The sequence below is a fragment of the Telmatherina bonti genome (genome assembly GCF_933228915.1).
Source record: "Telmatherina bonti genome assembly, chromosome: 9".
Classification (NCBI taxonomy): domain Eukaryota; kingdom Metazoa; phylum Chordata; class Actinopteri; order Atheriniformes; family Telmatherinidae; genus Telmatherina; species Telmatherina bonti.
Genome location: NC_136627.1, coordinates 40,728,194 through 40,741,066, shown reverse-complemented (window position 1 = coordinate 40,741,066; position 12,873 = coordinate 40,728,194). Strand labels below are relative to the sequence as shown.

The following is a 12,873-nucleotide window of genomic DNA, read 5'->3' as shown; positions in this document are numbered from 1 at the left end:
CTGTCTGAGTTGGAAGGGAGGGTATAGGAAACCTGCTCACACAGCTGTGTAGGGCTGACGCGTCTCAGCTTTCTGTGCTAGGAAACCAGCTTTGGAGCCTCTTGAGAGTCATGCGGAAGGAGGGCTGAGAATTTGACCAGGAAGTGGTCTGAGAGGTGCAGTGGGGTGACTGACAGATCCGCTGGGGATCAGTTTTTGGTCAGTACCAGATCAATAGTGCTTTGTGTGTTGGAGGAGACTGAAGGCAAGATTTAAAGGCACGATTGCAGCTATTAGCTCCGTATCCCCTCCCTCTCGTGTAGATTCTGCTGTTTTGTCAGAGAGCTCAGTTGTTCTTGAGCACTTTGATCAGGTGACACTTTCTGTACTCTCTGACATGGTTTTTGGCATAAAACCTTCTTTTTGTCCCCTTGCTAGTTGTCACCCTGCTGTTATTAAAAGTAATTTTAGCTTTGCCGGCCCTATCATTATGTCCATGATGAATTCCTGTCCTCGGGCTGTGTTCCTGCTGCCTTTAAGCTCTTGAGCAGCCTCTTCTAAAGAAACCTGACGTGGATCCATTGGTTGTGTTCCACTACAGGTTGATTCTAAGTTACCATTTTATCTAAAGGTTTAGAAAGGATAGCGTCCATACAGTTACGGGCACTCTTAGAGTCTGGTAAGGTTTTAGAGAAATTTCAGTCTGGTTTTAAACCTCTCCACAGGACTGAAACTGCACTTTTACTCGACTTTTACAGGAGTCCAACTGTTTGGATTCTTTTGGACCAAACTGCAGCCTTTGACACAGTTGACCACCAAACCCTCCTGTCACGCTAATCTTGGAGAGTTTTCTTCAGCTGCAGCCCCTCTCAGTTATGGGATTCCACAGGGGTCCATTTTCGGTCCACTTCTTTTCTCCCTGTATACGTTACCCCGGGGTTTTACTTATCAGAGGCATGATATTGCTTATCATTGCTTTGCTGACGACATTTAGATCTATTTACTCTGAAACCACAGAGGGATTCTCTGAATAACCTCCTCAGCTGCTTGTATGATCTAAAAGGATTTAAACTTTATTCACTTAAATAAAGAAAAAACTCATTGTGGTGTTTGGAAGCTCTTTGCTTTTAAAAGGTACTGTCAGTCTTCTTAGTCTGCTTTCCTCATATTGTTGGACCCATGCAAACAATCTGGGTGTCATTATCAACGATTCCTTTTAATTTCCATGGGCAGGTTGACTCTGGAGTTAAAAGTGTTTTCTTTCATTAAAAGCTGATTGGCAAATTAAAGCCTTATCTTCCCAACCTGCCCTAGAGAACATTGTCCACCTGCTCATGATGTCCCATTGAGATTATTGCAACTCTCTTTATTTTGGTATTGATCAGCTGACTTTGGACCAACTGCAGCTTGCCCAAAATACTGCAGCTCAATTGCTTACAGTTACAAGATGATATGATCACATCACTCCGGTGCTTGCCTCCCTGCATTGGCTTCCTGTTACCTTTTGAATAAAAATGTAAGGGTTTCGTGGTTGTTTTTAAGTGTTTAAACTCCATGGGACCGTCTTATCTAACTGATTTGTTGCAGCCTTATACCCCTCCAGAGTCCTGGGGTCAGCCGATCAGCTCTTGTTGGCTGTTACCAAAACCAGGCAAAAGACCAGAGTTTGTAAGACTCATCTGAGGTCGTCTCAGTCTGGGTTAATTTTAGTCTAGACTGAAAACAGATTTTCTTTGTCTTTACTTTATGCTGACATTTTGGGGTACAACTTGGCTTTTATACTGTTTTGTATTATTTTATCTTCATCTTCATCCCGCTTATCCGGGGTCGGGTCGCGGGGGCAGCAGCCTAAGCAGGGAAGCCCAGACTTCCCTCTCCCCAGCCACATTTGCCAACTCTGCGGGGGGGATCCCGAGGCGTTCCCAGGCCAGCAGAGAGATATAATCCCTCCATCGTGTCCTGGGTCTTCCCCGGGGTCTCCTCCCAGAGGGACGTGCCTGGAACACCTCACCAGGGAGGTCCAGGAGGCATCCTGACCAGATGCCCGAGCCACCTCAACTGGTTCCTCTTGATGCGGAGGAGCAGCGGCTCTACTCTGTTCTCCTCCCGGATGACCGAGCTCCTCACCCTATCTCTAAGGGAGAGCCCGGCCACCCTGCGGAGGAAACTCATTTCAGCCGCCTGTATACGAGATCTCCTTCTTTCGGTCACGACCCACAGCTCATGACCATAGGTGAGGGTAGGAACGTAGATCGACTGGTAAATCTAGAGCTTCGCCTTCTGGCTCAGCTCCTTCTTCACCACGACAGACCGGCGCAGACCGCCCCTGTTATTCCAACACACCCTCCGGTCCCCCTTCTTAAAAAGGGGGACCACCACCCCAGTCTGCCAGTCCAGAGGCACTGTCCCCGATGTCCACGCGGTGCTGCAGAGGCGTGTCAGCCAGGACAGCCCCACAGCATCCAGAGCCTTAAGGAACTCCGGGCGGATCTCATCCACCCCCGGGGCCTTGCTGCCAAGGAGCTTTTTGACCACCTCAGCGACTTCAGCCCCAGAGATAGGAGAGTCCACCCCTGAGTCCACCAGCTCTGCTCCCTCATGGGAAGACGTGTTGGTAGGATTGAGGAGGTCTTAGAAGTATTCCCTCCACCGACCCACAACGTCCCGAGTTGAGGTCAGCAGCTCCCCACCTCCACTGTACACAGTGTTGACGGAGCACTGCTTCCCCCTCCTGAGCCGCCGGATGGTGGACCAGAATCACCTCAAAGCCGTCCCGAAGTCTTTTTTCCATGGCCTCGCCGAACTCCTCCCATGCCCGAGTTTTTGCCTGATCAATACACATCCATTTAAATGGGTCAGTATAGAAAAGAGAGAAATAAACAGGAGCCAACCAGCTGCCTTCCTCAGAGACCAACAGGTTCGTAAGGTCCTTAACTCGTCCATCTTTACAGGTTTAAACCAAGCAGCAACCTCCGGCGGTTAAAAGTGAAGCCTATGCAGAAGTGCATAAAACTGCAGGTCCCCCCATCATCCACTACGGGCTGGCTGCAAAACAGAAAGGCCAACTTCACGGCAGAAATAAGCATGTTTACAGCAGAAATAAACATGTTTACAGCAGAAATAAACATGTTTACAGCCTGGTTCAAAAATCTATTTTAGGTTTAATAGGTCAGGTTTACCTTCATGACAACTGTGGGGGGAGTGAATTTTTTTCTAACTCGCCCGTTTTAAAGTAATTTAATCTCGAAGTTCAGCATATTTAGGGGTGTGTTATTTTGACTGACAGGTACCAATCTCTGGCTTCAAATAAGAAGAACGTAGAACAACCACAGTTTTTAGACGGTTAACAACGTGACTTAGCTTTAGCCCGCTTACCTCCAATAGCTGATTATCTCCAGGTTAGCTCGGTTAGCTCTTAGCTACAGAAAGCTCGGAGTTCGCTCGATGTCAATCATCCGCCATGACACTCACGGCCCCCCTCTCAGCTTCACCTCTTTGCCCATATTTGTATTTTCCGGGCGAGACGACGCGCATGACACTGCCAACATGGCGATGGTAGGAACCGCCCACCGAGCTTCAATTTAGCTCTTCAGAAACCTACTGGTGACGTCACGGAGGCTCCGCCCATCTCTATATACAGTCTATGGTTAAAACGTTAAAAAAAAAAGTCCCTTCCTGCCTATTAAATGGAACGATAAACCTCCTGCTGACCTGGTCTCCACCAGCAGGATCCCTCTGAAGGTATCCCATTGAAACTGGAACCAGTATGGCATGGTAAAAATGACTGGTTGAGAACATTCCCCTCCTTTAGGTGTTCAGGGTTAGTTAGGATCAGTTTTAAGTGTTGGCTGATGGCAGATCTCTCTGTTAAAGGATTCTTCTCCCATCCCCAAGTCCTTTCTTCACATGGACCTGGAATCTTCCCAACGTCCGTCTGGAAAAACAAACCTGGTCCTCTGAGCCAGCCTGGATGTATTGGAGCTCCACCCTGAAGACCTCCTGATACATCTTCTACAGGATTAAACTAAATGGTTCTTCTACCAAAGGCCGACAGAATTCCTCTTAAAATCCAGTTTGAAGTCACAAAACTCCTGTTTATCCGCCATTGTTTCAGAAACAAACTAGTTAATTATAAACTATTTCTCCCCCATAAACATCTCATTTGGAATAATAAATACATCTCTGTTTTCTGTCTGTCTGTTAAAACAATAAATAATAAAAATTTGTTGGAAGCTGGAATCACACACCTGCTAGCAGTGGGACGGGGGCCGCCATCTTTCCGTGCCGTGTGCCGGAAGGAGAAAGAGATGCAGCGGAAATGACGTGAGGTAGAGGCGGGACTCTCAGTGCCACGTCAGCATACAAACGATTTTTAGCTGTGAACTTGTTCGTTTAAAAATCGCTGATTTCATCGTCTAATCACATTTTTGGCAGAAAGATCGAATAAAACGGTTCTTAAAGCTTTAAGAAGTCAGAAATCGTTGTCTGACGCCACAACGTGAAGTCGGCGGGAAAACATTGAGGCAACTTCCGGTTTAAAAACCCACGATAAAACCTCCAGACCAGGGGGTCACGAAAGGTGGTCTACAAGTCAGGGGGGGCAGATTGCTTAGAGGTGCGTTAAATGATTTATAATCCTCTTGCACCTGGGGTTTCCACCTGAATGAAAAAAAAGGGACGGCCACCGCTGTCCAGGTTTAGTGGTGCTCCAGTTATGGTTATGTGTCTTCAGTAAAGGAACCATCAAGTAATCAGTTAATCAAACTTAAAGATTGAAATGCTTTAATGAATACATTCTTATGCAACATTATTGGACATAAAGTGATGCTAGTTAGACTTCATACAGCTGGGATTACATGGATCTCTACTAACTTATGAGTAAAAATATAATATAGTGCCATATGTGCAATATTTAGCTCTTATTTAGTAATTAACCTAGTTAAGACTGTCTGATGAATCACATGGCAACAGCACTGGTGGCACTTAAAGGAAGATTTCTGTGTGCAACACTATAACCCTTTCATGCACTGTGACTTATTTATAAGCTTTTTTTGCACATTTATGAATGAGGGTGGTATTTTTGTAAATAAACCACTTCAGTGGATGTTAGTGGGTCGTTTCCAACACGTTTACACTCACTGGAGAATAAATAATTATATGATATAATTGAACATCGTGTAAATATACAAGTTTGCGTTTGTGAAAAGGCAAATGATACAGCTATATTTTATAGAAGATTTACATAATATAATTACAATTCTATTTTATTTTATAAATACTTATAGAATACAATGAAACAAATCATAAATAAATTCTAAATATCACTAATAAACTAAAAGTATCATTGCATATGTATGTAGAGGTAAAATACTGTATTTAAAAAAATGTTGCATTGTTTTTATTAATTCATGCATGAAAGGGTTAAAAAAAATGACACCTGTGTCGCTTCACCTGCAGTGACATAGAGGGGAGGAGTGGGATGACAAATGGTTAATATCATTTATACAATGTTCAGTGATAATTCGGCATGATAATACTGTTGCATTGTTCTGTTGGACGTTTCCATAGCAACACATTGCCATGGCAACATGCTGTGAGATACACGTATTCTCATTGTTTATTTTACATATTGACATGTATTTGTTTGCTGCCTGTCTCATGATTTGAAGTGAAGTCATGCCATCATAACACTTTAACAGTATGAATAAAATAGTTGACTGAATGATCATTTAACACAGATTCCTTTAAATAATCACATACAAAACACAGAAAGCATTTTAATTTTGGAAAAGCATTTTAATCATAAATGAATGTATAGGGAAACATTTTAGTGTATTTATTAACTTTTCATTCATTAAAAATATGTTTCAATGACCATTTATATTGGTTAATACAGCATATAAATAAATGATCCCACTCTCCTGATGAGTGCTGTCAGACGTAAAGGACTGAACACTGAAACGTTTTAGACTTTGTCTTGTAAACATCTTCACCGACGCTGCAGCCGAGAATAAAACTCTTCTCACTCACATCTGTTTAGCAGCGCTGTGGTTTGGAGGACGTACAGTACCAGGTACAGTACCAGTAGACATTCTAAAGGCCATGTGTGAGAGAGAACACCACAAGCAGGACCAGGACTAAGACTGAGCAGTGGATCTGGTCCAGCAGGACCAGGACTTACCAGTGGATCTGGTGGTAGGGAACCAGTAGCAGACAGGAGACCAGTTCCAGACTGATGTGGATCTAACTGGTTTCCATCATGGAGGAACTGGGAGAGTGAAGACGACCCGCTCCAGTAGTGTGGACATGAACGGCACCAGTGGGACCAGCCGGTAGTTTCCAACCTGGACTGGGTTGAGTGTGGGTTTCTTCAGCAGCGGGGTGACCCGAGCTTGCTGGAAGACAGAGGGAAAGACAGCGGATTCCAGAGAGGAGATGATAATATGGGTCACTGCAGATTGATTGGAGGTAAAATGCTCTGCAGGATGTCGGTAGGGACCGGATCCAGAGGACAGCTAGTGGCTTTAGAGTTGACTAGAAGTTTAGAGACTTGGTCCTCATTCAGAGGGCAGAAAGAGCAAAGTGAGGCACCACTAGCTGGATGTGGTGGACTGAGCTGGTCAGGCTCAGAGAAGTGATTCCTGATGGTAGCAACCTTTTCAGTAAAACAGGAAGCCAACATGTCTGCAGTCAGCGTGGCGGGAGGCTGAGCAGCTGCTGGAGAAAGAAGACAGTTAAAGGCCATGAACAGCTGCCGTGTGTTGGGAGCTTTGTGGATCTGCTTCTGATAGAAGTCTATGTTGGCAGCCGTCAGGCTGGATGTGAAGACTGAGAGGTTCTGCTGGGACTCTGACAAGTCAGGGACTTCTTTTCTTTCTGCTGGCCTGAGACCTGCTCTGTGACGTCTCAGTGAGCCATGGACTGGGAGGATTTAGTCTGGCTGCTTCAGACAGCAGAGGACAGAGTTTGTCCAGAGAGGAGCAGAGTGTTTCTGGAGCCTCATTAACAGACAGGAAAAAGTTTTTCACCTTAAATCACTTTTACAGTTTTAGCCCAGTTCCATCCAGCTCACTGTAGTCCAACAGTTCAGTTCTCTGATCCCTGGTTGCATGTATAACTGTGTTCCTGTAGAGAAATGAGATTTTGGGCCTGTGACGGAGCAGTCAGCCAGAGACCTGTCCAGGTGTACCTGCCTCTTGCCTGATGCTTCCATGGAACTGGATTACGACGCATAGAAAATACACAAATGAATAATGACATTATAACTGGTTCACATCTTAAAGTTTTACGTGACTTTTTATCAACAGAACGATCCACTCAGCCTCCTTTTAAACAGAAAAATCAGCGCCATCTTTGCTTTAATTTGGAAAGAACTCACCGGAAGTCTTCGTTTGGCGCCAGTAGCTTCACGCGGGCAGCGACCCGCTTTGGGCGTGGTCAGTAGATGTGGGCGTGGCTTCTGCTTTTTGAGTACGTAGACAAACCGTGGTTCTTCCCAGTCCACCGGAGCGGGTCAGGGTGCGCGCGGACCGAACCGGACAGAACAGAACAGAACAGAACAGAACAGAACAGAAAGATGGTGGCGAAGCAGAGGATCCGGATGGCCAACGAGAAGCACAGCAAGAACATCACGCAGAGAGGAAACGTGGCCAAGTCCACGGTGAGTGGACCGAACCGCTCCGTGTCTGGACCGGCTCCGTGTCTGGACCAGCTCCGTGTCTGGACCGGCTCCGGGTCTGGACCGGCTCCGTGTCTGGACCAGCTCCGGGTCTGGACCGGCTCCGGGTCTGGACCAGCTCCGTGTCTGGACCGGCTCCGTGTCTGGACCAGCTCCGGGTCTGGACCGGCTCCGGGTCTGGACCAGCTCCGGGTCTGGACCGGCTCCGGGTCTGGACCAGCTCCGTGTCTGGACCGGCTCCGTGTCTGGACCAGCTCCGGGTCTGGACCGGCGCTCCGGGTCTGAACTGGCTCCGTGTCTGGACCCGAACCGCTCCGGAACTGGGCCGGGTCTGGACCGGACCCAGCGCCGCTTCCTGCCTCTGCTCCGTCACGCGGAGGGTTTTTAGTTCGGATCAATAAGTCACCAGAATGGTTCCGGATCATTCTGATCGATCTGCTCACTTTGATTCAACCCTTCTTAGTGATCAATGACCGGATGAATAAAGTGATCAGTTTGACACTAATCTGTAGCTGCTGTCAGGCTGGTGATGACGTCACGGAGCAGCCGATTGGCTGATTTCCAGTTGCATATCAATAAGATCTAATCGGCTAATCAATAATCAGGTTCTGGCAGGAAGTAGAACATAAAGCAGCAGCAGCAGCAGAAGAAGAAATGATCAGAGATCGATAAGTTCAGACTGGTTTTTTAGCTGTGGTGATCAATAACCCAAAGCAGCCTGATCGATTATCAATAACGTGTGTGTGTGTGTGTGTGTGTGTGTGTGTGTGTGTGTGTGTGTGTGTGTAGAGGACTCTGGGGGACGATAAGGGAGTGGGACCCTGGCTGCTCGCGCTCTTCATCTTTGTCGTCTGTGGATCAGGTGGGTCATCCTAATCGATTGATCAATCAGAAATATTGATTTTTTTTCTTCCATCATAAACTCTTTAAAGTATCTTTGAAACCTGCTGACGTCACGTGGTGGGCGGAGCCTGCGCAACAGCGTGTCATAGTGACACCTGGACTGCAGGTGTGTTTACCAGGTGACGCAGATGGTTTGTCGACAAGAGGTCTCACTTCGTCCAGATCAGCTGATCAATCAGAGGATAAATCGGCTGATTTCACGTGAATATGATGAAGGGCTACTTCATCTTCGTCTTCAGTCAACAAAAACTGTTTTATTAGTTTATTGATTTGAAAAGGGCTGCACGGTGGCACAGTGGTTAGCACTGTGGCCTCACAGCAAGAAGGTCGCTGGTTCGATCCTTGGCTGGTTTGGTCAGTGGCCTTTCTGTGGGGAGTCTGCATGTTCTCCCCGTGTATGCGTGGGTTCTCTCCGGGTTCTCCGGCTTCCTCCCACCATCCAAAGACATGTTAGGTTAATTGGTTACTCTAAATTGCCCCTAGGAGTGAGTGAGCGTGAGTGGTTGTGTGTCTCTGTGTGGCCCTGCGATGGACTGGCGAGCTGTCCAGGGTGTACCCTGCCTGTCGCCCAAAGCCAGCTGGGATAGGCTCCAGCCTCCCCGCGACCCTGAATTGGAATAAGCGGTTCAGAAAATGAATGAATGAATGGATGAATGATTTGACAGTTTGTTTGTTTTTAAAAAAAACATTTTTTAATTGAAATTCATTTGTTAGAAATGTTTTGTTTGATGCCAGAAGCGGTTTCTCACCTGTCTGTCTCACCTGCAGCCATCTTTCAGATCATCCAGAGCATCAGGATGGGAATGTAATGACGTCATCAGTGGTGGGCGGGGCCTCGTCTCAGCGACCAAACATTCCAGAACTCTAACAAGCCCCGCCCCCTGGACGCCCACCTGTTGACTCAGGTGTCCTCGCCGCTGACCTTCTCACGCCGTGTCAGTCACCTCGTGCCTTTTCTGTTAACCTAACAGCTGATCGGGACTGATAGGAATTAAGGTTCTGACAGGTGTGTCTGCACCGTGTGCAGCACCGGAACATTCCTGTTTGTTTAAATAAAGTTTCATTGTGAACAATCTGGTTCTGCTGGTTTTGATGATCAGAGCCACTGAGGAGTCCAATGGTGTCCGGTCCAAAGCAATCAGACGAACTCCTTGAGACCTACTGGACCCGGTCCTGTCTGCTGGAACCGGTCCCGTCAGACCCAGTCTGGTCTCCCGGAACCGGTCCCGTCAGACCCGGTCCTGTCTCCCGGAACCGGTCCCGTCAGACCCGGTCAGACTTGGTCGTGAAGCTGCAGTTGCTGCATGTGTCCACCAGGTGGTGCTGATGGTCCAGTTGGGTCTGACTGATGTCCAGCCGACGGAACCGGAGAACCGGATCTGGTCCTGCTGCTTTCTGAGCGTCTGGAATCCATCAGTGGAAGAAAATCTTGTAGAACCTTTATGCAAATTATTCCTGTATAAAGACACCTAATGTTCAAACTGAGAAACTTTACTGTTCTCTGCAAATGAACAGTGATGCAGCAGGTTCTGGTGAGGCGGGACAGGATCCAAACACACCTGGTTGGATCACGCCACAGGTGGAAGCAGGTGGGTGTCATGATTGGTTACAAAAGGAGCATTTCATGCACCAGGTTCTCCATTGTGTGGAGAACAACCGCCAAATGAGTAAACAAGGTTTCTCCACGCAGCAAATTCAGGACTTCATCATCTACAGATCCACGGCATGTCGGTGACCTTTGACCCCTCATTAAAAAGCGACATCGTCGTAGTGGCTGCAGGGTTTTTGGGGGGGGCGGGTGTTGGTGGGCAACCTGCACATCTGTGATGGTATGGGGGGTTTGCTAGAGCGACGTGACGTGGTTTCCAGAGACGTTCTGAAGGTGTTGCACCAGCATGGCTCGGTGCAGAACTCAACAGAGACCCCCCCACTGTTGGACAGTTGCTGTACATGAAGCCAGAACAGCAACAATTATTGTCTTTAGTTCCAAAATGAAGTGCTGAAAGGTGATCATAACCCTGTTCCAAATTTACTGGAACTTCTTGCAGGAAAAAGACAGTTTACAAGTTTGAACATTAAATGTATTTTGTGCATAAAGCTGAATAAAAGTTTTAGATTTATTAATAACTAGGTTTTACTGGACACTGAGGCAGTTAACATCACATGTTATCTAGTGCTGCAGACCTCAGATTATATTGCAAATGAAAGGCTAGAAACCAAACCGACTGCTGCCTTGTTTTCGATTAATCATTTTAATTATTAATTATAATAATGCTATGCTAACACTAATAAGAAATGACCCACCATTATTTTTATGTCCTAGGTCTGACGCGCAAATCAATTAAATCAATCTGTTGGCCTGGTCATTAGCTCGGGTACTACGCTGTCTATTAGCGAGGTCGTTAGCTCGGGTACTACGCTGTCTATTAGCGAGGTCGTTAGCTCGGGTACTACGCTGTCTGTTGGCCTGGTCGTTAGCTCGGGTACTATGCTGTCTGATGGCCTGGTCGTTAGCTCGGGTACTACGCTGTCTGTTAGCGAGGTCGTTAGCTCGGGTACTACGCTGTCTGTTGGCCTGGTCGTTAGCTCGGGTACTATGCTGTCTGATGGCCTGGTCGTTAGCTCGGGTACTACGCTGTCTGTTAGCGAGGTCGTTAGCTCGGGTACTACGTTGTCTGTTGGCCTGGTCGTTAGCTCGGGTACTACGCTGTCTGTTGGCCTGGTCGTTAGCTCGGGTACCATGCTGTCTATTAGCGAGGTCGTTAGCTCGGGTACTACGCTGTCTGTTGGCCTGGTCGTTAGCTCGGGTACTACGCTGTCTATTAGCGAGGTCGTTAGCTCGGGTACTACGCTGTCTGTTGGCCTGGTCGTTAGCTCGGGTACTACGCTGTCTATTAGCGAGGTCGTTAGCTCGGGTACTACGCTGTCTGTTAGCGAGGTCGTTAGCTCGGGTACTACGCTGTCTTTTGGCCTGGTCGTTAGCTCGGGTACTACGCTGTCTTTTGGCCTGGTCGTTAGCTCGGGTACTACGCTGTCTTTTGGCCTGGTCGTTAGCTCGGGTACTACGCTGTCTTTTGGCCTGGTCGTTAGCTCGGGTACTACGCTGTCTTTTGGCCTGGTCGTTAGCTCGGGTACTACGCTGTCTTTTGGCCTGGTCGTTAGCTCGGGTACTACGCTGTCTTTTGGCCTGGTCGTTAGCTCGGGTACTACGTTGTCTGTTGGCCTGGTCATTAGCTCGGGTACTACGCTGTCTGTTGGCCTGGTCGTTAGCTCGGGTACTACGTTGTCTGTTGGCCTGGTCGTTAGCTCGGGTACTACGTTGTCTGTTGGCCTGGTCGTTAGCTCGGGTACTACGCTGTCTTTTGGCCTGGTCGTTAGCTCGGGTACTACGCTGTCTTTTGGCCTGGTCGTTAGCTCGGGTACTACGTTGTCTGTTGGCCTGGTCATTAGCTCGGGTACTACGCTGTCTGTTAGCGAGGTCGTTAGCTCGGGTACTACGCTGTCTTTTGGCCTGGTCATTAGCTCGGGTACTACGCTGTCTATTAGCGAGGTCGTTAGCTCGGGTACTACGCTGTCTGTTGGCCTGGTCGTTAGCTCGGGTACTACGTTGTCTGTTGGCCTGGTCGTTAGCTCGGGTGCTACGCTGTCTGTTGGCCTGGTCGTTAGCTCGGGTACTACGCTGTCTGTTGGCCTGGTCATTAGCTCGGGTACTACGCTGTCTATTAGCGAGGTCGTTAGCTCGGGTACTACGCTGTCTGTTGGCCTGGTCGTTAGCTCGGGTACTACGTTGTCTGTTGGCCTGGTCGTTAGCTCGGGTGCTACGCTGTCTGTTGGCCTGGTCGTTGGCTCGGGTACTACGCTGTCTATTAGCGAGGTCGTTAGCTCGGGTACTACGCTGTCTATTAGCGAGGTCGTTAGCTCGGGTACTACGTTGTCTGTTGGCCTGGTCGTTAGCTCGGGTGCTACGCTGTCTGTTGGCCTGGTCGTTGGCTCGGGTACTACGCTGTCTATTAGCGAGGTCGTTAGCTCGGGTACTACGCTGTCTGTTGGCCTGGTCGTTAGCTCGGGTACTACGCTGTCTGTTGGCCTGGTCGTTAGCTCGGGTACTACGCTGTCTGTTGGCCTGGTCATTAGCTCGGGTACTACGCTGTCTATTAGCGAGGTCGTTAGCTCGGGTACTACGCTGTCTGTTGGCCTGGTCGTTAGCTCGGGTACTACGTTGTCTGTTGGCCTGGTCGTTAGCTCGGGTACTACGCTGTCTGTTAGCGAGGTCGTTAGCTCGGGTACTACGCTGTCTATTAGCGAGGTCGTTA

The 12,873-nt window shown here is 48.1% G+C and overlaps 2 protein-coding genes across 2 annotated transcripts in view; one reads left to right on the top strand and one right to left on the bottom strand.

Annotated features, from left to right (window-relative positions):
- eif2a (eukaryotic translation initiation factor 2A) overlaps positions 1-4,266 on the bottom strand; it is a 302,801-nt gene extending 298,535 nt beyond the window's left edge. Inside the window, exon 1 of the mRNA XM_079246965.1 lies at positions 4,227-4,266. Within this exon, the coding sequence (XP_079103091.1) occupies positions 4,227-4,254 (28 nt within the window). The 5' untranslated portion in view covers positions 4,255-4,266. The remainder of the gene's footprint in view (positions 1-4,226) is intronic.
- Positions 4,267-7,469: 3,203 nt separating this feature from the next.
- On the top strand, positions 7,470-9,625 carry LOC306760747 (stress-associated endoplasmic reticulum protein 1-like). Its single transcript, XM_079246727.1, has 3 exons — positions 7,470-7,639; positions 8,447-8,519; positions 9,329-9,625. Exons 1-3 carry the CDS (start codon positions 7,556-7,558, stop codon positions 9,367-9,369), a joined length of 198 nt encoding a protein of 65 aa, XP_079102853.1. The 5' UTR covers positions 7,470-7,555; the 3' UTR covers positions 9,370-9,625.
- The last annotated feature ends 3,248 nt before the right edge of the window (positions 9,626-12,873 follow it).